Source organism: Equus caballus, chromosome 13, assembly GCF_041296265.1.
Source record: "Equus caballus isolate H_3958 breed thoroughbred chromosome 13, TB-T2T, whole genome shotgun sequence".
Classification (NCBI taxonomy): Eukaryota; Metazoa; Chordata; class Mammalia; order Perissodactyla; family Equidae; genus Equus; species Equus caballus.
The window spans coordinates 726,467-749,061 of record NC_091696.1 but is presented as its reverse complement, the minus strand read 5'-3'; the positions used below and the strand labels follow the sequence as shown (position 1 = coordinate 749,061).

Below are 22,595 nucleotides of genomic sequence, written 5' to 3'. Positions count from 1 at the left end.
CCTCCTTATCGCCCTCAGGATTCCACGCTCTGGAGGCGCCTGAGTGTGCTTGATGATTCACCAGTTTAGGTCATTTTGTTGTGTCCGGGTTTGGGCTATTACAAATAAAGCTGCCGCACAACTGTGCACAGGTTTTTGCGTGGACACAAGTTTTCACGTCTCGACTCCTGGGTCACATGGTCCCTGCATGTTTAGCTTTTTAAGAGACAACCAAGCTGTTCTCCAGGGTGGCTGTCCTGTGTCGCAACCCCCGCCACGGGGGGCCCACGTTCCCCGCCTCCTCGCCAGCACCGAGTGTTGTCACTGTTGTCGGCTCTTCCCCGGGGCCCGGCAATGCCAAGCATCTTCTCCTGGGCTTCTTTGCCATCCATGCGTCTTCTCTGATGAAATGTCTCTTTCCCACTTTCTAATGGGGTGGTTTGTTTTTTACTGCTGAGTTTTGAGAGTTCCTTATACATTCTTGACATGAGACTTTTCTTCCATACCGGGTTTGTAAATATTGTGTCCCAGTCCACAGCTTGTCTTTATGTCCTCTTAACAAGGCCTTTCACAGAGCTAGAGGTTTTTCAGTCATGATGAAGTCTGGTTTATTGATTGTTTATTTATTTAATGGATCTGCTTTTGGTGTCATGTTTAAGAACTGGTGGCTAGTTCCTAGGTCCCAGAGATTCTCTCCTATGTTTTCCTCTAAAAGTTTTATGGTTTTACATTTGACATTTAAATCTGTGATCCATTTGAGTTCATCTTTGTGAGGTTTATGTCAAGTTTTTTAAAAACAGTCTTTATTTTTTGAGCTGTTTTAGGTTCACGGCAAAATTGAGCGAAGGAACAAAGATTTCCCATATGCCCCCTGCCCCCTCACACACACAGCCTCCTCCACTGTCGGCACCCCCATCTGATGGTACGTTTGTCACCACTGATGAACCTACACGGACACATCATCATCACCCAGAGTCCACAGTCCACATTAGGGTTCGCTCTCGGTGTCGTGCGTCCTGTGGGTTTGGACAAATGTAGGATGACGTGTGTCCGCTATTATGGTCCCCCCCAGAGTAGTTTCACTGACCTCAAAGCCCCCTGGGCTCACCTGTTCATCTCTCCCTCCTCCCCACCGGCAACCGCTCCTCTGTTTACTGTCTCCATAGCTTTGCCTTTTCCAGAATGTCACGGAGTTGGAATCCTACAGACGGAGCCTTTTCAAAATTGGCTTCTGTCACTTAATGATATGCGTTTAAGGTTCCTCCAGGTCTTTTCCTGGCTCGATAGCTCCTTTCTTTTTCGCTCTGAATCCTGTTCCATTGTCTGGATGGACCGCAGTTTGTTTATCCGTCATCTCCTGAAGGACATCTCGGTCCCTCCCAGGTCTCGGCAGTCGTGAATAAAGCTGCCGTAAACCCTCGTGTGCAGGTTTCTGTGGGGACCGACATTTTCAGCTCCTCTGGGTAAATACCAAGGAGCGCCATGGCTGGGTCGTGTGGTAAGAGTGTGTTCAGTTTTGTGCGAAACCCCCAAACTGTCTTCCAAGGTGGCTGCTCCGTTCTGCGCTCCCCCCAGTGACGGATGAGAGGGGCTGGTGCCCCCAGCCTCGCAGCGCCTGGTGCTGTCTGGGCTCTGGGTTTTGGCCACTCTGACAGGTGTGTGGTGGCATCTCGTTTTAATTTGCGGTTCCTAATGACATGATATTGAGCGTTTTTCGTATGTTTATTTGCAGCTGTCTATCTTCTTTGGCTCCAGGTTTATTTTTTTTGCCTGTGGACATCCTGTCGCTCCAGCAACGTTTGTTGACAGGACTCACTTTCCTCCACCGAATTGCTTTCACACCTTTGTCAAAACTCAGATTGCTAACATGGGGCAATTTCGGGGTTCTCTATTCTTCTCTACTCATACATGTGCCTCTCCGTCAATACTACACTGTCTTGGTTACTGTAGCTACATACTAAGTCTGGAAATCTTTATTCTTCTTTGTCAAAATTGTTCTAGCTATTCTAGCTCCGTTCCCTTTCCATACAAATTTCAGAATGATCTTGTACATACCTACAAGACATCCTGCTGGGGTTTCGTAGGAACTGCTTAAACCTGCATCTCAACTTGGGGAGAATTGACCTCTTGGCTCTGTCGTCTTCCGATCCATGAACACGGTGTGTCTCTCCATTTATTTAGATCTTCTTTGGTTTCTTTTTTAGTTTTCAGCATACAGGTCCTGTACATGTTTTATTAGATTTACGACTATTTCTGTCTTTTTGAGCAATTGTAAACGGTGGTGTATTTTAAATTTTCGTTTACCGAGCGCCCATTGCTCATGGATAGAAATACAGTTGCCTTTTGTGTGCTGATCTTGTCCTACAATCTTGCTGGACTCACTCATGAGTTGCAGGACTTATTTTCTACATTCCTTGGGGATTTTCTCTGTTGAGCATCACGCCATCTATAAATATAGGCAGTTTTATTTCTTCCTTTCCAGTCCGAATGCCGTCAATTCCCTTCCCTTGCCTTGTCGCCCTGGCTAGAACTTCTCGTCCTGTGCTGAACCTCAGTGACGCAAGTGGGCATCCTTGCCTTCTGCCTGATGTAGTGGGGGAGGCACAGTTTATAGATGTTATTTATCACATTGTGGAATCTCCCTTCTATTACTAGTTTTCTGAGAATTTATATCATGGATGGGTTTCGAATTTCGTCAAATGCTTTTTCTGTATCAATTGATACGATCATGGGATATTTCTCCTTTAGCCTGTTGATAGAGTGAATTATATAGATTGATTCTTTAAAGTTGAACCAACATTGCATCTCTGGAATGAACTCCGCTCAGTCTTGGTGTATAATTGTTTTATACGTCGATGGATAGGATTTTTGCGTTTATATTTATGAGGAATTTGGGTCTGTGGTTTACTTTCTTTTGCAGTGGTTTTGTCTGGCTTTGGTTTCAGGGGAATACTGGCCACATCGAAGGAATTGGAAAGTGACCCCTCCTCTTCCGTTTCTGGAAGAGACTGTATAGAATGGGCCTGAATTCTTCTTGAAGGGTTTAAAAGAACTCCAGTGAAACCATTTGGGCTCGGATAAGAGGTTCTGGAATCGGAGGCGTCTGGGGCCTCCACCTCCCAAAGGCCGTCCACAACCTTAGTGACAGCGAGGCCCTGCCATGCCGGAGAGAGGGAGGGGTCGAGCTGGCCAAGAGACGAGAGCCTGGCTGTCTCTGGAGGGCTGAGGAGCTGGGCCGGCCGCGACGGCCTCCAGTGGTACTTCGCCTGGCTTCCTCTTGCTTGTGGCTGACAGCAAACCCCGCTCACCGGGGCTGGGGCTTCACTGCCGCTCCCCCTGCACATACTTTCCATCCACTAAACAGGTTGCTTCCCGGAGGGCCTGTCCCTGCTGGCAGGGCTGAGCGGGAGGCAGCGGTGTGTGCGGGTGCTTGGTAGGCTGGGAGCGGCTGTCTGCATCCCAGTGGGTGTTTCAAACTCCAGCACATCTCTCCGGCGATGGTTGTCCGGGAAGTGGCACGCCCCGGAAATCGGGCACGCTGATGGACCAAACATTCTGGTTAATGATGTCTATGTCAGACATGTTTCTTCTTTCCTTAATGACTCAGGATGACCACGTGATCTTGGAGTACCTGGCATGCTGGTTTTGAAAGCTAATTCTCAGTGCCTCTGGGGGAAGGTGGCAATTTCCAGAACGCCAGCCCTGCCGGGTTGCTGTATACCCGCCCTGCCCCAGCCACCCTGGCTTCTCTGGCTCACAGGGACCTCTGTGCCCCCTCCCCAGGACTTGGGTGCTTGCTGTCCCCTCTGCCTGGACCACCTCCTTCCCAAATATCCCAGGGCCGTCCCCTCACCTCTGGGTCTCTCCTCAACTGCCACCTTCCCAGCGCCATTTTCCTTGACCTCCATCCTCCCCCAACCATTTTAAATGACAAAATATGAATAAACCCACTTTCCGCCTCTCCTACCGAATTCTTCTCCTGAGTCTTCTGATGGAATCTCGCTGTGGACAGGTGCTGCTGTACCAGACACCACAGGCTGAGGGCCTTGTAAACAACAGACACTATTTCTCCCAGTCTGGAGGCTGGAAGTCCAGGATCGAGGTGCCTGCAGGTCGGGTTCTGGTGAGGGCCTGGTTCACAGACGGCTGTCTTCTCGCTGCGTCCTCACGTGGCCGAGGGCGGGGAGCTCTGCGGGGCCTCCTTGATCAGGGCACCCATCCCATCCTGAGGCCCCACCCCATGGCCTGCATCACCCCGGAGCCCGCCTCCAAACACCATCCCCTGGGGTCAGGCTGAATTCCGAGGGGACACAAACGTTCCACATGGGGCAGCAGGCAATTTTGTCTGCCATGTACCCTACGGCGTCCTTTGCTCTTAGGGGGGAGTCTCGTGTGAAGACGTTGTTCACAAGTATGCACGGAGGGCGTGCCGGCCCCCATCTTATACTCGCTCTTCCTGACCACAGCTACCAAGCTCAGGTGCCTGGGGGTGGGGTTCGAGGGTCTCTGGCTCCCGCGGGGTGGGCCAGCCACTGCTGCCCGGTTCACACAGTGGGCAGGCCTCTCCCACTCCACAGCTGGGCCTCGCCTGCAAAGGCTCTTGGGGCTGAACTGGGCACCATGCCTCTTGGGGCCCCTCTGCTGAACCCCAGGGGTGCAGTGAGCGGCCCTGTGCCTGCTGTTCTCTGACAAGGCCCCGGGACAGATGACTGCTAGGGGCAGCTCCACCTGCCAGCCCCAGGTCTCTGCATGTGGCCTCGGGGAACAGCATGTCCTGCAGGCTGGGCAGAGAAGGGCCTAGGAGGGAACACTGGGTCCCTGGCACGTTTCACACCCCCGCCGAGCCTCCCTTGCCTCAGCTGTGAAGTGTGGGTAACAAGGTGGCTGGAGTAGGGAGTGAAGCCCACTCTGAGCCACATGTCCCCATGTGTGGCGTCCTCAGCCAGCACCTTTGTGCCCGTCCACCCTGCCGCCAGCCCAGCTCTCTCTGGCTCTGCTCTCTGTCCAGTCTCCCAAGGCGGCCCATGCAGTCACCGGAACCAGACAGTGGGGCAGAGAACCCAGATCTGAGGTTCTTGGGTGAGAGGATTGACACTGGGGATACACCACACAATGAGCTCGCAGATCCCGCGGGACCCAGGAAACCCAGAACTGAGTCTATTCCGTGAGACTGGCAATCTTGGAAAGTGGTGTCTTTTTTTTTTTTTCCATTTCCGAGTCTCAGTTTCCTTATCTGTAGAGTGGGAGTGCCCACACCAGCATCCCAGGGATTAAACAAGTTGCGCAGGTGAGCACACTCAGCACAGAGGCCTTGGTAGTGGGCAGGCAATTTCCCACCCGACCTCCTCCTGCCATCCTTCCAGGCCTCTGCAGTCCCTGTGGGCCTGTCCCCACCGCCACTATTGAGCAAGCCTCTGTGTGGATGGGCCTGTGGGTAGCGCTGAAAGAGCCAAGAGGAAAAGCACAAAAAGATGGGACCTTGGCTCTGGGCCCTTGGAGATCCTTATCCAGCTGGGACACCCACACCCAGAGCAGGAAGCCCACACTGCCAGCCGGGGCACAGTGGGCAAGTGAAGAAACGGTTTCTGGAGCATGCCTCAGCAGCCAGAGTACAGCGCGTCCCCGGACGCCCGGCGGCTGACCTTTGCCAGAGAGGTGGGTGAGACGGGCCAAGGACAGCCCCCCTGGACCCAGCCGCACCTCCCGAGCCTGCTGCAGGCCTGGGGTGGTCTGGGCAGGCTCCTGACAAGAGCCTCTGCTGAGCACCTGGTTTTTGTTGGGTGATGTCAGTGTAGTGCTGAGCAGACACAGCCCTTCCTCTGTGGAGCTCACCGTATGGAGGGACTGGACATTAATCATAGACCTCTAGGGGGTTGTTATGTCACCACCTTGGGAGTGCTGGGGGCTGTGGTGTTGGGAGGGTGCTCTGTAGGTGAGGCAGAGGTTTCCCTGAGGATCGACATGGGATCTGAAGCGAGGAGGACCAGCTGTGAGCACTGCAGGCAAGGTGGTGTGTGCAAAGGCCCTGGGGAGGAGAAAGCAGGCCAGGTTCAAGGGGACGAGGGTTCCTTGCTGCGGGTGGTGGAGACGTGGGGATGACAGCACTCTGGACCAAAGCCTGCAGGTCACTCAGACTTGGGTCCTGTGATGGGCAGAGAAATGGGGAGCAGCTGGGGGACACTGCACCAGGTGCTTTTCCTGCCTCCCACCTGGGGGTGCTGCCAGGGAGTCTAGCCCCACTGCAGGGTGGGGAGAGTTGGAAGCAGGGCCTGGGGACAGGGAGACTCCTGGGTCTGGCCACTGTTCTGCCAGTTGGCTGCCCAGCTGTGGACAGAAGTTGCCCCGAGCCCCGGTTTGCCGTCTCAACAACCTCGTTCAATGAGGAACCTGGCACCTGGCATGGTGGTTTAGCCGGGCCGTCATCCTGCCCTGACTCCGCGAGCCACACAGACCAGGCCGGGCAGGGGGTCCGCGCCCACGTGCGGCCGCCGGCCCCGCCCACCTCCGGGCTCCGCCCATCACCGGAGCCACGCCCACCGCACGAGCCACGCCCACAGGCCGCGCGCCGGCGCGCTGGCGTCAGCGCGGGGCCGGCTGGATCTGGTTCCAGCCGCCGGCCGGCCTGACATGCGCAGTGCGCGGGGGCTGCGGCCGGCGCGGCGGACCCGACGGCCTGGACGCGAGGTCAGTGCGCTGGCCCGGAGCGGGCGCGCGGGGAGGGGGCCGGCGCGGGGCGGCCCTGCGCCCGGACCCCGGCCCGCCGCGCGTCCCCCGAGCGGCCCTCCCCGCGCCCCGCGCCCCGCGCCGCCGCCCACGTGTCCGGCCCCGGGGCCGAGCCGGGCGCACCCTCCCGCGGGCGGCTCGGGGCCGAGCTGCGTCCGCAGGGCCGGGCGTGGTCCGGCCAGCGCGCCCCTGCCCCCGGCCGTCGCGGCCCTCCTGCCACGGAGGGTGCGGCCCTCCGGCTGTGACGGGCTGGGGTCCCCGTAGCCCCGGGCCTTCCTGCCCTGCAAGGCCCGCCCCCGCCGCGCATCGGATCCCGGTGTTTGCGGCAGGACCCGCCGGGGTGGTCCCCGTGTCGCTTGTGAAATTATTTGCTTGTGGATTATTGCTTGGCACTGTGATTTCTTTCTTTTTAATTCGTTGTGTGCATCCAGGAATTCTTGCGAAGGGAGAAAAACCTAACCCATAGATAGTTTGCAAATGGGGTGGAGTGATTTGGGGAATTGCGTTTAATGATTCCTGGAGTGGACAGTGATGTACTTCGCAGACGTTTAATGAAGCGTTTGCTTTGGTTTTGCTGTTTTTTTATCTTGAGCCAATAACGTGTTTCCTTTTGGTTTTCTCCCCCACGTCTCAGCCTTTTGCAGGACCCCAGCGGCCTGCAGTCTGGGTGGAGAGGTGGTGCCGTTCCTGCAGGGCCCGGGGGGCCGGCTGGACCCCTCAACGCCTGGGGTGACAGTGGGGTAGGAAGGGGCCCCTGAGATTGGGCTGTTCACTTTGTACCCAAAGTCACGGTGCTTTTCTGTTCTAGTGACACAAGGTGCAAAGGCCACCGAAGAAGAAGGCAGTCCAGAGACTGCTGAATTGAGACGGGATGAAAATGTATCTGAAAATCATGTGAAATTGTTGTTTTTGCTTTGAGGGAAGCAACGTCGGCCGCCGCGGGGGAGCTCGCATTCTGTGCCTGCTCCCGGAGCCCCAGCCACCTCCACCGAGGTGGGGAGGTAGATGTCTTTGTGAAATGCGATTTTCAGGCATTAAGAAGCCAATTTTCATTAAAATGGCAAGATCAGGGCTGTCAGATGAGGGGTGACTGTCAGCTGGGTTTGAGGAAGTTGAGAAGTGCATTTGGAGTGTGTTCAAGGTTATTTCCAGGCTCGTTATAACTCCGGCCCTTCACTTTCCTCCAGCTCTGCCCGTGCTGGCCGGCAGCCTGCCAGAATGGCGTCTCCTAGGTAAAGACAACAGGCAGGCAGGCACCCTCCGAGTCCCAGTCAGTCCCACCACCGATGACCTGGAGGCAGATTGGAAATTGGACATGTGGGAAGGAGGTGGGCGTGGCCCGGAGCCGCAGAGCCAGGTGCCTTCTGTTGGCGACTGAGCAGGACTGTGTGTGACCTTTGCCTTCCCTCCAGTTATTGCTGGGGCCTGGAGGCGGTAACTGACGGTCCACGCCCGGCCCCAGCTCTGCATGGACCACTAGTAATAAAGGAGGTGGGGAGCGGCTGTGTGGCTGATCTAATGAGGGCCCAGCTGGTGGTCCTCCGCTTGGGGGTACAAACTCCTGCAGAGGGGGGCCAGCAGGGCCTGTTCGCCTCCCCTGCATGTGGGCGAAATCAACCTGAAGGCATAGCTGAGACTCTGGGAGGCGGTGAGGGTGGGCGGTAGGGGTGACCCGGGGAGGTGTCCTTTGTCATCTGCAGGTCCAGGAAGACCCACCCGGGAGGCAGGAGCCCCCACGTGGGCCCTGCTTCTGCCGAGCACTTACCCATTTCCCTTGAGGGCAGCAGTGTCCACCTTGCCTGCGGAGCTGCGGAGGGCTGTGGGGTCCACTGGCTCTGGCAGTACCCTGGGGCTTCGTGTCCTGTGCCAGCTCATGGGAGGCCTTGAAGGCAGAGGGCCCAGGGCTGCCTCCCGGCTGTGGGTGGTCTCAGGGAGGCAGGGAGCGAGGGCCAAGCAGCCTCTTCCCAGGACCTTCCCAGAAGGAGCCAGGTTCCTGCTGACACCTCACAGGTGAAGGCCACTCTCCCGTAAAGGCCTGGTGAGAAGAAACGCTGACCCTCCTTCTTCAGGGGCGTCAGGTAGCCCCTCCGGAAATGGGAACAGCCGGATGCTGAGTCGATCCCGTGGCCCTTTCATCAGCCTCGTTTTTTTGTGGACTGGACGTTCCCCTGATGAAATGTGTTGTGTCGTCACTGTCGTCCTGTCCTCGGCCCCCCTTTACCATTGTGGTCTGCGATCTTGTCTGAGACCTCAGCAGCCCCGAGGACTGTGTCCCCAGCCTTCAGCAGCACGTGAGCAGTTGGCCTGGCGTAGCTCGTGGGTGTGGGCCAGGCCTGTGAGCCGGTGTGCTCTCCCCACCTGCCGTGCACCCACCGTTTTCGTCTGAACATGTCCTTTGAGTTGTGTCCAAGCCAGTGCTCCTCCCCGGTCTCCTGACCCCCGCGTCCACTGCCGGGGTCGCCGTGCTGCTGCTCACCTCCCACAGGCCCGCGTCTGCTCCGCTTCCACACGCCTCTCCTGTCCTGCTTCCCGTGTCCCCAGCCTCAGAGGCAGCGCGTCAGCCACAGCTCAGCCTGTTCGCGCTGTCCCTCTGTCCCCGCTCTTCAGTCCTGTCCCCTGAGGCACCAGGCACGCGCTCTGCCCTGACGACCGTCCCAGACCGTGCTCTGGTGGAGGGGGTGCTGGAACTGACTGGTTCCACTTTGGACCAGTGCTGTTGGCGGGCCCTGTGCCCCTAGTGACAGCGCTGACCTGCCCGTGCCTGTCAGGGTCCACTGCGCTGCACCTGCTGGGACGGGCGGCTGTTGGAACTCCTCCCGGCGGGACTGAGCTGCAGCAGGGCTGTTTGTTGACCGGCTCCCTCTGGCCTGTAAGGTAAGCAGGAAAAGTGACGTGTGCTGCGCTCTCGCCGACATTGCCGTGTGTGGCTCTGCCCGTCGGCCCAAGTCCCCATGGGCACAGCTGTGCTCCTCCCCTCCAGACAGGAATGTGGGGGCTTCCCCACAGGCCCCTCCCAGCTCACAGCCTCTGAGGAGAGCGGGGATCTTCCCGCCCCCTCCCTCCCAGGAGCCCTTGCTCCTCTGTCATCTGTCCGTGTGTCTGCCTCCACTGAGAGGGGCCCTCCAGGGACGGGGCTGGACACGCCGTGACTGCCCGAGCGGGGAGACGGCCTGTGAGACGGAGTCTGTGCTGAGTGCAAATGGCAGCCCACAGTGTCTCAGGACTTTGTGTTTCTGGAAACCTAATCTGATCTTTGTGGGAGTGTGCTGTCTGGGGCAGGCAGCCTAGGTCCCCCTCCTGTCCAGAAGCATTCCTCGTGGCTGGAGGCTCCCACTAACTGCAGGCCGAGGGAGGGGTGAGACCACAGGGCCCTTGTGTGACACCGGTGGTGTCACCTGGCAGAGGGCAGAGGGGGTTATGTTCCTCGTCCCTGTCTTGCAGGCCTGGGGTGGGCCAAGGAGCCGAGGTCCCCCAGCTGGCAGAGAGGTTGTCCCTGCTGGCTCGGGACGTGCTGTCGCCATACAGACTGAGAAGGTGGTCACAGCACAGCTTTGGGAAAGCCCAGTCCTGCGTTGGTCCCGGCTCGCCAGAGCCCTGTGGACAAGTGAACAGCTTTGTAGGGCCGTTCGTCTCCCCGCTGGTGTTGGTGCCCAGCTCTGTACATCTTGTGCCTTCTGGTTTTTCCATAACAGACTTGCATCTGAATCCTTGGGCTAACAGAGAGGCAGCATGAGCGTTACGTCTTCTGGTGTTCTTTCTCAAGTGCAGCCCCAGCTACCACAGGGGTTCTGTGGCCCGCAGTTGTGTTTGCCGGTTCGTGGGGTGTGTGTTGCACGCAGCCCGCTGAGCACAAAGCTGTGCTGTGAAGCCGTGGGCAGCGGCTCTGTGCCCGTGTGGAGCCTTTGTTCTGCGCACTCTGATCAGGGCCGGTGGCTCCTGCCCCCAGGAGCTGAGCCTTGAGTCTGGCTTTCAGTTCTGAACTCTGTCCAGCCAGGAGAGCGAGGCGGGTCCACTGTCAGCCCCCTCCTCGTGCTGTGACCGGGAACAAGACCTCACCCCTGGAAACCCTCGTCTCCTCCTCTCTAGACCAGGAGGTCGGCTCCGTGGGGATTCTGCAGGCCGAGGCCTGTGACGTGTGCGTGTGCGTGTTTCTGGGAACAGGTCCAGCCGTTTTCCTCGTATCCTCCAAGGCCTGGGCGGAATGAGACTGGGTGCGGGTGAATTGGGACAGGGGAAACGCAGGGGAGAAGGGAGCGCTCTTCCTCGGAGGAGCCTGTGGGGTCCCACCCAGAGAGCCTGACCTTTCCGAGTCGTCCTGTGTGGTGTTAGAGCTCAGGGCTGGGGGCTGGGCCCTGGCTGGGGTTTTGTTCCTAACCCTGTCTCAAATTCAGGGAGCTGGAGCTTGGATAAGGACAAACAACTGTTTCCACTACCTTTAGGTGGAATTCAGCGTCTCCTCCCACTGTGCAGGGTGGCAGCAGGCCACGCTGGCCCTGGCAGGACCTGTGCGGGGCACGTGCGCTCCCATGGCTCCTTATGGGGGGACGTCTCACAGTGTCACCTGCACTTGGTCCGCCTCCCCGTTATCTGGTTACCGGACCCGCCATGGATGCGTCAGTGCAACACAGGTGGTTCTCTCTTACGTCTGAGATCTGTTTCAGCTTGGGCCCCATGTGTCTTGTGTGTTCTGGTTCTTGCATTTAAAACCTTCCTTCTGAGAAGGGTCCGCAGACCCCACCGTGTCACACAGGCGTCTGCATCGAGGAGCCGCACTCTGAGGAGGCCCCCGCCCTGGACAGCCCCCGGGACCGTGGCAGCCGCTTTCCCTGTCCTCCAGGAGCTCACTTACATCCGGCCGTGAGCTCCCCGAGGCCAGAGCCCGTGTCTGCCTCAGTGTCAGCGCCAGCACCAGCCCAGGACCCTGGAGGGCACCGTGCCCACCGCTCAGACACCCCGGGACCCACGGAGCCCGGCCAAGCCTCCCAGCCCTGGTGACTCGGCCGTGTCGGTAGCAGCTGGTTAGTCTGTCACAGCGGCAGCTTCCTGAACGGTTGATGTGCAGATTTCCTGAAGTTGTTTTAGTTGTAATCAGGATACTGCAAACAGCGTGGAGGGGGGACGTCTTATTTTGTTCTGTTCATGCACAGCAAGGAAGTGACTCGGTATCCCTCCCCTGTTAGGTTGGCCATTTGGGGGCGGCAGGAGGGAGTTTGGGGAAAATAACCTTTAGAGGGCGTCTCGGTTTGTACCCGCCTGTCTTGTGTCGGCTGAGTGTTGACTGTTTCTGATCGTTGATTAGGAAGGCCCTTCGGTCCCCCTGCGGCCTCGGCTCTTGTTGTGCGGCGTTCCCGCTGGGGAAGCCGGCCCGAGGGCTCTTCTCACCCCTCACAGCTGAGTGTGCTACTGGTCATCTCAAAATAAAAAGTTTCTTTAAGAATTTGTGGGAAACGCTCCCTCTTGTTCTTCATTATTTTGAGAAAAGTCGTTTGCTACCCTGAGTTACCCTTCTGAATTTTCATCATTGGGGCAGTCAGTCTGATTACAGTCTGGTCTTCACATGGGAACGGAATCTCTGACAGGAGCACACAGGGTCGGGGCTCCTGGGGTCGGAGCCGCAAGGAAGGGGGTCCTCGCCATCTGGGGGGCTGCAGGTGCGGGACCAGCTTCCCTCCAGGTGCACGTCCTGCTCGCTTTCTGGAGCCCGGAATCCAGAGTCCCTTCTGTCCCTGAGCTCTGGGCTCTGCAACGGTTGGCTTCAGGGCTGGGACTGGAAGGGTCAGCCGACACCGTGGTGACTTCAGGAGAGCCACCAGCACGGGCTGCGGACAGATGGCTGTGGTTAGGGCTCCTTGCTCTGCCCTGGCCTCATGGCTCAACTCTGGGGCAGGACAGCTCTCTGAGGGATGTGGGCTCTGTCCACATCTGCAGACGGAGGGCCGAGCCCAGCAGCTGTGCCGTCTGCTGCCTGGGCCTCCAGTGGCAGCCCCGGTGTCCTCCCCGGTCAGGCCTCCAGTGGCAGCGCCCGTGTCCTCCCCTGGTCAGGCCTCTGGTGGCAGTGCCCGTGTCCTCCCCTGGTCAGGCCTCTGGTGGCAGTGCCCGTGTCCTCCCCTGGTCAGGCCTCCAGTGGCAGCCCTGGTGTCCTCCCCGGTCAGGCCTCCAGTGGCAGTGCCTGTGTCCTCCCCCGGTCAGGCCTCCAGTGGCAGCGCCCGTGTCCTCCCCCAGTCAGGCCTCCACTGGCAGTGCCCGTGTCCTCCCCGGTCAGGCCTCCTGTGGCAGTGCCTGTGTCCTCCCCAGTAAAGGGGGTGCAGGCTCCTCATGCTTCTGCCCCCACGGCTCATGGTCACTGTTATCCTAAACCCCAGCCCTCGCCCTGTGCAAGGGCACGCTTTACTGCACCACCTGTCTCACGCTCATACTTATTGGCAGTGGTTTTTAATACACTTTTCTAAATCCTAATTCTGTAGGGTTGTCACTTGATGGGTTTTGCCTGGTGACGGGTAGGAAGGTGGTGGGTGGAGGCCTGCCCTGCTGAAAACTGGGGCCATGGGAGTTGATGGGCCCACCAGGCCCCACAGCGGCCAGCCCCCACCCCTGGGCCCTGCTGTAATGGAGCTGGCCAAGCGCCGCCCCCCCGCCCCCGCCATCCAACAGCCATCAGCCAGTAACAGCACCATCTGATCGCTGGGGATCAGGAAACACCGCCACCAAGAGTCCTGCTCTCCTGGGCCCTGTGCCTGAGGGTGGCCTGACGGCACCCCTGTGCTCCTGGCTCCACCCCAGGCCCTTTGTCCCAGCAGCACCACCTGATGGCACTTTGTAGATGAAGAGAGGGAACCCGGGCCGCACACTGTCTTCTGACGCCCCGTTCGATGCTCCCTGAAACCACTTCTGGTGAAGCTTGGTTCTGCTGCCACCATGAAAAGGCTTCTGGGGAATACGAGGTCTGATCCCCCAGGGATGGAGTCCTGCCCTCTCCCTGTCCGGCAGCCCTTCCTCCCAGCCGTGCTTTGGGTGCGACCCACCTGCCTGTTGGGTCCTGCTCTTCCTGACCCTTCCCCCCTCCGCCAGCATCAGGCTCGAGCAAAGGGCTTGACTTCCCCTCGGAGCTTCTAGAGGGGCCTAGCCTCTGCCCCCGTTCCATGCGGCCCTGGGTCCCCGGCAGAGCAGGGCATGTGGGCTGCCTTCGGGTCCCCCCTCCCGCAGGAGGACAGCAGGCCACAGGGACGCGCTCGGATCTGGCCCCAGGGTCGGACTGGAGAGGAAAGCGGCATCTCTGATCCTGCATGGTGCAGACTATATGGCATGGGTGGCATGGTGCGGGCTTGGGATGCACTCTGTTCACTGCAGTCTTGCCTCCGTCTTCCAGCCGGCTCCCTGCCATGTCTGCATGGGGTCCAGGGAAGGGGAGACCCCCCAGAGAGTGGGAACGGGCTGAGCGCACGGCCTCCGTGCTGGCGTCACTTCTGTCTGGCTGTCCAGTGGGGCAGATGTGACTAGTGGAGGCTCCAGGTGAGGTCAGAAGGGATGAGCCCTGGGGATGAGACGAGGTGGAGGCCAAGGAAGCTGGGGGCCAGGAGAGCATGTGTCCATCGAGAGCCACCTGTTGTCCAGTGGGGGCGTGGCTTCAACATAGCCGCTTCCCTTTCACCTTGGGGCCGGGTCCTTGCCAGGGGGCAGGCCACACGGGCCCCACAGCTGACCCCAGGGGCCCCATCCCCGCAACTACGATGGGAACGCAGGTGCTTCTCTGTGCCGTGCTCCGTTCTCACTCCTGAGGCAGGAGGAGGTGTGGCCAGGGCTGGACGCTGCACCGAAGACGGTACAGACGTGATCCTGGGGGCGCGATCCCGCAGACAAGGAGGTGGCCACGGGCTCAGCTGCACTCAGGCTCCGCTCACCCAGCTGGGCCGCCTCCAGAGTGTTAGGAGCACTGGACACAAACTGGGCCCAGGGCCCTGGGCCACCTGCCTCCTGGTGGTGGTGGGATGGGGGGGTGGGACTCGCTGGCCCTGTGGTGATGGGGCAACAGGGGGTTCAGGAAGGAGAGAGGGAGGGACTCAGACCCAAGTGCTTGTCTGGGGTCTGTTGCTGACCTGCTGGGTGACCTCACACAGTTCCTACCCCCTCCCCAGGCCTCACCTTCCCACCTGTCACCAGGTAGAGGGGTCAGTGCCCGTAACGGACACCATCTGGGTAATGTTCCGACCCGCCAAAGGATGACAGACCTGCTGGACTCGTCCAGTATGCACCTGGCGCCACCTCTGTGCCAAGCGCGTGTGACCTCATGGCGTCCTGGGAGAGGTTTAGGGTCCCTGTCCTCACAGACGGGGCCGAGCGTGTGACCTTGTGGTGTCCTGGGAGAGGCACGGACACGGTTCTGGGCCTGAATTCACCAAGCTAGTGAGTAGAGCCCAGGCCCTTAGTCAGCCCCGCCCCCAGCTTCGCCCTTGGACCCCAGGGCCCCTGGCCAGGCTGGAGTCCCCCAACGGGAAGGGGGCTGTCCTGGAGTGGAGGGGCCTCAGTGCTGTGCAGGGCACTGGAGCACCCTGGCCCACCTCCCTGGGCCCCACCTTGCCTGGACTCCTCTGCTCCACTGGCTGAGGGCACAGGTGCAGGCAGCCCCTGGCCTTCTGGGGCTGCCCCTTGGCCCAGCCCAACAGGCACCTTCTACCCACCCTGGGTCTGCTGTCTTCTACTCTGAGCCTCATTTCTTTAAAGCCACCGTCCTGTGGGGAGCTCTCTGCTCTGTCTGACCAGCTGGTGGCCTTGCCCTGGCCCCGATTGGCCTTGTCCTCACTGGCACCAGCTGTGGTGACCCAGAGGTCTGCACGTGGGCTGGATTTTCCCCACAAAACTATCTGAGGATGTAAACCTATCAGCATGAGGCACGTTTTCTATTTTGTAGGCAGCAAGAGTCCCCCAGACATGGTTGGATCCTGTCGGGCCACCTCTGAGCCTGACGTCCCTCCCCCGCAACCGCTCACTGTCCCACGCCCTCCTGTTGCCGGGAGCCTGTGGCCGGAGCCTGCAGTGTGGGGAGGAAGCTGTCTGGGTCGCCGGTGCCTTGCTCCCACCCCCACCTGCTGGCCTGTCGGCATCTCCAGGCACATCGGGCGCAGCTCCTGGCTCCACAGTCCTTTGCCAGAGCTGATGATGGTGGTCGGAGATGAGACTGTCAGAGCCCGTGTGTCTGATGGGGGTAACTTTGTTTTAGGTGGCCATACAGGTTTGCGGGGCAGAATCTAAGCCCGACCATCTGGAAGGCCCAGCCCCTCCTCAGCACTTGGGCCGGCCTCCTGCCTCCCTCTGAGGACCGGTCCTGGTGACTCAGGAGTCAGGACCAGCCTGGGTAGGTGGGGTCTCTGCCCTGCTCCCTCCTCCTGAAGCCCCAGTGGACCAGCTGTAGGACAGGACACCTGAGCTCTGCTGTTCCCCAGCTGTGGGGACCCCCAGGACGATTCCCCACGCGGCCCACTTCACACCTGTAGGGGGCCCACAGAGAGCATCCGTGACACCCGAAAGCTCTGTGTGGACGCTGCTGTTACATGAGTCAGCGAATGCCCCTGGGCTTGGCTGCACTGGGTGCCTGGAGAGGGAGCCTGTGTGCTGACCAGGACGTCAGGAGCTGGGGCTCGCAGGGGGCACCCCAAGCGCCCCTGGAGCTCAGGAGGACCCCTGCTGTCCCTTCTCATGACCAGCTGCACTGGGCCCAGCTCTGGGGACACAGCTGTGGTGACAGCCCCAGCCTGGCCACATGCTGTGCTCCTGAAGTGGGGCCAGTCCGAGCGGAGATGGGCTCGATTGTAAGGTACGCTGACTCCAGAGACTCCACGTGAGAGAGAGCGTGCAACGTTCGTTTACTGACTTGTACTTTGCTCCCACGGCCTGGGGACAACGTCATGTTTCCCTGGGGCAGCCGTGCGCTGGGCCTCAGCTCATGCTTACGCTTCTGCCACGTCCCCGCTGCCTGGGAGAGCAGGTGCCGCACCGTAGAGTGGACCGCGAGAGCGGACCACAGCAAGGGGCTGTGTGCCCCTGTGCGTGCACATGCGTGTGGGTGGTTCAGCCTGGAGTGTCAGAGAGTCCGGGCTGGGGGACCACAGGGGCCAGCCTGTGGTGCAGAGGTTGGGTCTTTATTTAAATTAGGGCTGAGTTCTAGGTCTCCTGTCTCCTGCTGAAGTTGTTTTTTCTTTACACCACATTTTGAAAAGCAGAACATGCCCCCCAATGTCAGGAGGTCTTCCTCAGTATCTGGACAGGTGGAAACACAGTGAACCCCAGTGCTAGTCCCCAGAGCTGCCTCGAGGCCCTGCTGGGTGGGCAGGGAAACCCCTCACCCCCTGACCCCCTCCTGCAGCAGCTCCACATTGATCGAGTGGTGGGTTTCCATACAAGGTCTAGCCAGGGAGAAGTGTCCCTTGCTTGGAAAACCTTGTAAGCACTGAGTGTGGTAACTCTTGTTTTCCGAGCGGGGAGATGCAGAGGATTCAGGGGTTTGTCCCAGCTCTGCAGCCGGGGGTGGGGCTGGCTTGGCTGTCTGCCGAGTCCAGGCGGGGCGTCCACTGCCACCCTGTCCCTCCAGGAATGCCTCGCCAAGTCGTCCGGCTTCAGCACTCGGCCCCTCCTGGGTTCTCACTGCCCGCTGGCCGAGGCCGGGACAGCAGCCCCTTCCCTGTGTCCTCACCCACAGCTCTGCCCACACAGACAGGGCCCTGCGGGCCGGGGCTGGCGGCGTCCTCCCCCCAGCTCTGCCTGGAAAGGAGAGTGCTTTATCTTTGCTCCTGGGAGCACTGGGAGAGACAATGGACCCTTTCTCTGGGACACAGAAAGCCACTGTTGACCCTCGCGGAGTCCAGGAGCTTGGGCCAGAGGCGCTGGCTGGCCGCCTGGGTCTGGGGCAGCCTGGGGCCCAAGTGCTCGCAGGCTTCTCAGGTCCTGTGGTTTAGGGCAGTCAGACCTTTCAACAGGGCACCTGCCACGCTCAGTAAAAGGTGTGAGCAGATGGCAAAAAGGCGCACGCTGCTGTGTGGCCAGCATCCCCGTCACAACCTGTGTCGCCCCGGCCTGCACTGCTGTGTCTGTCAGACCACTATCAGCGGCCCCTCCCCCTGAGGAAGTGGGTGATGTCTCTCATCTGGCAGAAAGCCCAAACTGGACCTTCCAGCTCAAAGCCAGACCCTGGCGAGGCTCTGTGGGAGGGGTCTGGTGGGATTTCGTCCAGATGGGTCGCATGGCTGCCCCATGGATGCTGCTCCCAGGGGCGCGAGGCCGGCCCTGCCCGTGGCGCTCGGCTCAGCACCATCCATCGCTCTTGGAGTGGCTGCTTCACAGTCCAGCTCCTGTGGTCAGTTTGGGCTGGAATGGCTGGTCTCCTTTAACACCCTTGCTGCTGACCCTCAGCCGCTGCCCATCGCCCCCCGCCAGCCCCCCGACTGGAGCTGCCCATGGCTGCAGCAGCTCCTGAGAAGCCCAGCCCGCCTGCTGATGGTGACGGAGGATCCCCAGGACGGCCCAGCCCCCATCCACGCGGGACCCCTAGAGAGCCCCACCCCGAAGGCCTGACACTGTGGTTGGGGTGCAGAGGGGACCCCAGAGACAGGAAATGACACACTGAGAAACCTGTGGCTCTGTCCCTGTAACCTCCTCCCACCTTTTTCCTGCTGGCCCCTGCTCGTGGTTTCACCAGAAGGAGCCGATGCAAAAGGTGCAAAAACGTGTCCTCATCCACGAGCGTGCCCCAGCCCTCTGCTGCAGGCCTGACAGGTGGGGGGGCGGCCTCCCCTCAGAGTGAGGCCCTGGCGCTGTGTCTCAGGACGCCCCCAAACCCATCTCAGCCAGTGCCGTGTGCACGACGCCTGCAGCTGACTGCGTGGAAGGCGGCTTGGGAGAGATGGTGAACAGGTGACAGCAAAGCAGACAGCGCCCCGAGGTTTCCTGGTGGCCCTGAGAGCACGTGGGGGCGGCCAGGAGTCTGGGGCAGAGGGTCACCCTGGCCCCATTGGAGGCAGGTCTTTGGCGCTGTCAGCAGAGTGGTAAACGTGGCAGGGTGTCAGCCTCATGTCTCAGGCTGCACTTTGCCGTGGGGCGGCCTTCTCGGCTCCACCCACCACAGTGGCCCCTGGTCCCAACCCCGACATCAGGCGAGGCTGAGGGCCACAGCTGCATCTGCCCGCCTCCTCGGGGGTACCGGTTTCCACACACCTGTGATCGGTTCCCCCTGCTGCAGCGACATCCCTCCCTACAGAAAGAGGCAGGGCACCAGGTCACCCCCAAATAAGAGTGCAGAGAGGGGCACCGGGGTGCACCTGGTGCTGCAGGTGACTTCAGCCCTGGCCCTGAGCAAGCCCTGGTCTCCTTCAGTAACGTGGGCAGGAAACGGTTAGAGGGTCGGCCGGGATCACAGTCATTCCAGAGCGAGAGGCGCGGTGCAGCCACGCGGGCCGTGCACAGCCGGCCAGAGTCCTCCCGCCGCTGTCGGACGCACCACGCTCTTCCTGCTGCTGCTGGCGGTGTGGATGCTGACCAAGCACCTGGTGCCTCGTGTGCCGAGGGCGTGCTCCTGCCCCGGGCAGGGGTCGGGGGCGCATCAGGCCCCCAAGTGAGAGGACAGCAAGCTGGAGGTCCCCAGAAGAAGAGCACTGGGCTGGAGGGCGTCCTGGCAGACAGGGTGGTTGAGGCCTCTGTCTGCACGAGTCCTCCCTGCCTTCTTGGGTCTGCACTCGATGCTCCCAGGTCTACACGGATCCTCCCTGCCTCCCGGGTCTATACTCAGTCCCCCCAGCTCTACACGGGTCCTCCCCACCCTCCCACATCTATACTCAGTCCCCCAGCTCTACACGGGTCCTCCCGGCCCTCCCGGGTCTATACTCTGTCCCCTCCCCCCCGGGTCTACACAGGTCCTCCCCACCCTCCCGGGTCTGTCTGCTTTTCTTAGGCAAAGGCTCTGCTCCTGAGACAGGAGGGAGGAGGACGGCTGGCTGGCAGAGAGGACTGGCTATGACCTGAATCCCCGAGCTGGGTGGGAACAAGGGTGCCCTGAGGTCGGGCTTGCTGTGGGGGGTGTCACGGAGTGTCAGCAGGACACCAGCCTCAGTGTCTTCTGATGGCCCAAAGCCCCTGCCCCTGGAGCCGAGATTCTGGTATTAGTCCCTGAATCTTGGCAGGGAGCACCCCAGAGGTGGTGTCACCTGCACACACCTGCGGGGACAGGACACTTGTGCGGCAGCTTCCCGTGGTGGCCTGTTTCTCTTCTGTGCTTCAGTGGGACAGGGGAGGCCCCAGGGCCACTTTCCTGCCTGGTGTGAGACCAGGGTGGCCTTGGGCAGGGCTCTGATGACCCTGTTTCTGGGGGTGGAAGGAGGGGCAGCCACACTGGCTTGGAGCCTTCCTCAGGGCCCCACGGCGCCCCCACACCAAAGGCCTCTTGCTCCCTGGCCCCTGGGGACCCCACTGCACAGCCAGGCTGCTGCACTTGGGCAGGCGTGAGGGGTCGGGGGGACAGGGAGGGGCCAGCTGGGGTGGAAGGTGGGGTCTGAGCCGGCGAGGGAGAGAGCGGCACCTGGCCTGCCCTGAAGCCGGCGTGTGGCCTCGTCCTCAGGCTGGGGGACCAAAAGGCGCAGGCAGCTGCTCTTGCCCACTGGAGGTTCTCACGGGATCCCCAAGAGGCAGAGCGGGGACCAGAGATTACGTGCGGGAAGTTGATCTAGGGCAGTGGCCCCAGGACCAGGAGGGCACTAGGCCGGGTGAGCTGGGGGTATGCTGGGCACTATAGGGTCGGCCTCGCTGTGCCCGGGCTGCAAGGGACAAGGCTTCCCCGCTCACCCCTGCAGACCTGCACTCACAGCTGTGGCCCGACCGCCTGCCTGGAGGTTTCGGCAGCTCCCCTCATGAAAACGGGCCTAAAGGGTGTGTGCGAAAGGTCCCGCCGTGGCTGATATCAGCCATGACTGCCCTTCCAGGTTTCTGTTTTTCTCTGCGTGGCTGCACTCACAGTCGGTTCTCACCAAAGGAAATCCCAGCCCAGAGGGAGCTCGATGTGCCGTTCGTGGACCCAGTGCCAGCTGTTACCGAGAGCCTCAGTTCCTGGGGTCCTGTGTTCACCAGAGGGAGGGAACCCCACGGGGGCTCCTCCCAGCTTTCCCTTGGCTGAGATCTGCAAGACCCTCCTCTGGTCCCTGGTGCCATCTCTCTGGGTTTTCACTTCTGCGGGTTCTGTGGGCTGTGTGTAATCCATGAATATTGTCCCTCTCGGGGTCTGCAGGAGAACCGGGGCCCCTTTCCCGGGTCTGAAGAACACCGGCCCTGTTCTCGTTGAAATCAGCTCCTGCGGATCCTGCCTGAGGTTCTGCCTGAACTGAGTTCCAGAAACCTTTCCCAGTTGCGCGCATGTGATTTCTCCTCGGTGTCTCCTGTCGGGAGCTAGCCGGGTAAAGGGGAGTGACGGTTTGTTGCACGTGGTCCCGTCGTCTTCAGCAGCCTTCCTGGGAGCGGTCTCTCCGTGTCTCCTTGGGCGGGTGCAGCCCTCTCTCCCGCCGGCCAGCTGTGGGTTTGTGGTTTACTTTCAAGGCATTTACCGAATGTGGTTGGAGCTGTTGCCCTAGAGGCTGGTGAGGATTTGGTTCTTAAATGCATCTAATCACGTAAGTGCAGGTTGCTTAATCTAGTTCGTGGAAACATCGTGTGGAAACATGAGGACGAGATTCAAAGTCTCTCAGCCACACGGAGCCCCGGTCCTCGAGGGCGGCTGGGCTCCGTTGGTTCGGTGGGGCCTGCCTGAAGTTTTTCACGCCCCCTGAAATGCTTCTGTGCCCTTGGAAACGCCATCCTGGAGACGGCCATCTGCAGAAGTGAGGATGTGGCTGAGGTTTTGATTTTTACTTCGCTTAACACGAGATTCTGTGTTTCGTCCAATCTAAAATCCTGGAGGCGGTCCCAGCACTGCGATATGGTCATTGCATTTTTTTTAAAGCTTTGAGAATTTCGGTTAGAGGCCTGAGCCGTAAACCGCACACATTCTGATAAGCGCATCAGCAGCAGATGTGTGTGGTGGCGGCTTCTTTCTCATGACTGATCCTGTTTTGGAAAGCAGTGCTGCCTGCCCACGTTTCCCTCAAGAGTGGGGTGGGCTGGTGGGGTGGACAGGGTGGGCGCCGTGCTGAGTCCTGGGGCCAAGGCTCTCCAGGGCAGCTGTGGTCCAGCCCTGCCCGCCTCATACAGCTTTCTTGAGGCCCCATCTTCTCCCGAAAGTCTTGTCCCCAGAAGGGGCCCCAACGACCTCTCTTACGGACTCCCACTTTCCTTTTGAGGTTGTTGGGGTGTTTGGTGGTGTTCGTGAGCCCCTGGGCAGCTTGTAGGTGAAATAACTTTGGTGGGTATATGCAGCAGTGACAAATGTGTTAAAACTGTTTGCTGATTAAAACCTCATCCTTTGGAGGGTCATCAGGTCGGTGGCAACCGGAGAAAGTTCCTTCTCAGTCAGAAGGGCAGCTGTGTGAGAGCTGGCACCTCAGGGACGGCAGTCTCCTGGACGGCGCCCGGCAGCCGCAGCATCGTAGGAAGAGCTCTGCTTCCCGGGCTGTTCCCACTGGCCCCCGACTACACAGGCAGAGGACGCAGGAGGGTCTGAGAGAGCCGTGTCCCCACCCCGATGTGCTGCGTGGTCCCTGGGACGTCCTGTCCCTGTCTGCTGTCTCCCGCCCCCCCCGCCTCCCCGGGTCCCTCTCTGGCCCCAGCACCGCTGAGACGGCCCCCCTCCAGCCTGACCCCCCACGGGGCATCGCCCCAAAGCAGCTGAGGTTGGCAGTGAGGGGTCACCTGGTCCAGGCTTTTAATGTTGGACATCCCGAAAGCCCTGGGAGAAACAGTGGGAGCCTCAGCAGGTCTCCTGTCCCCAT

General features: G+C 60.1%; 1 protein-coding gene and 1 non-coding gene across 12 annotated transcripts in view; both read left to right on the top strand.

The window, feature by feature from the left end:
* Positions 1-22,595, top strand: part of C13H7orf50 (chromosome 13 C7orf50 homolog) — a 149,394-nt gene that overhangs the window by 111,312 nt on the left and 15,487 nt on the right. Inside the window, exons 1-4 of one of the 11 annotated variants that reach the window (XM_070231348.1) lie at positions 6,570-6,663; positions 7,511-7,703; positions 7,890-8,993; positions 9,471-9,576. The exons of 5 other annotated variants lie outside the window; for them this stretch is intronic. Coding sequence is in view for 1 of the 6 variants with exons in the window: in XM_070231354.1 (XP_070087455.1) it covers positions 6,607-6,663 (57 nt within the window). In the remaining 5 variants the exon portion in view is untranslated. Of the gene's footprint in view, positions 1-6,420; positions 6,664-7,367; positions 7,704-7,889; positions 9,577-22,595 lie in introns of those variants that run through there. 5 more of the 11 variants (XM_070231347.1, XM_070231349.1, XM_070231351.1 and 2 more) reach the window with 5 other exon arrangements.
* MIR9131 (microRNA mir-9131) lies at positions 8,057-8,185 on the top strand. Its single transcript, NR_128164.1, has one exon. It is a non-coding gene; the product is annotated as a microRNA mir-9131 (primary transcript).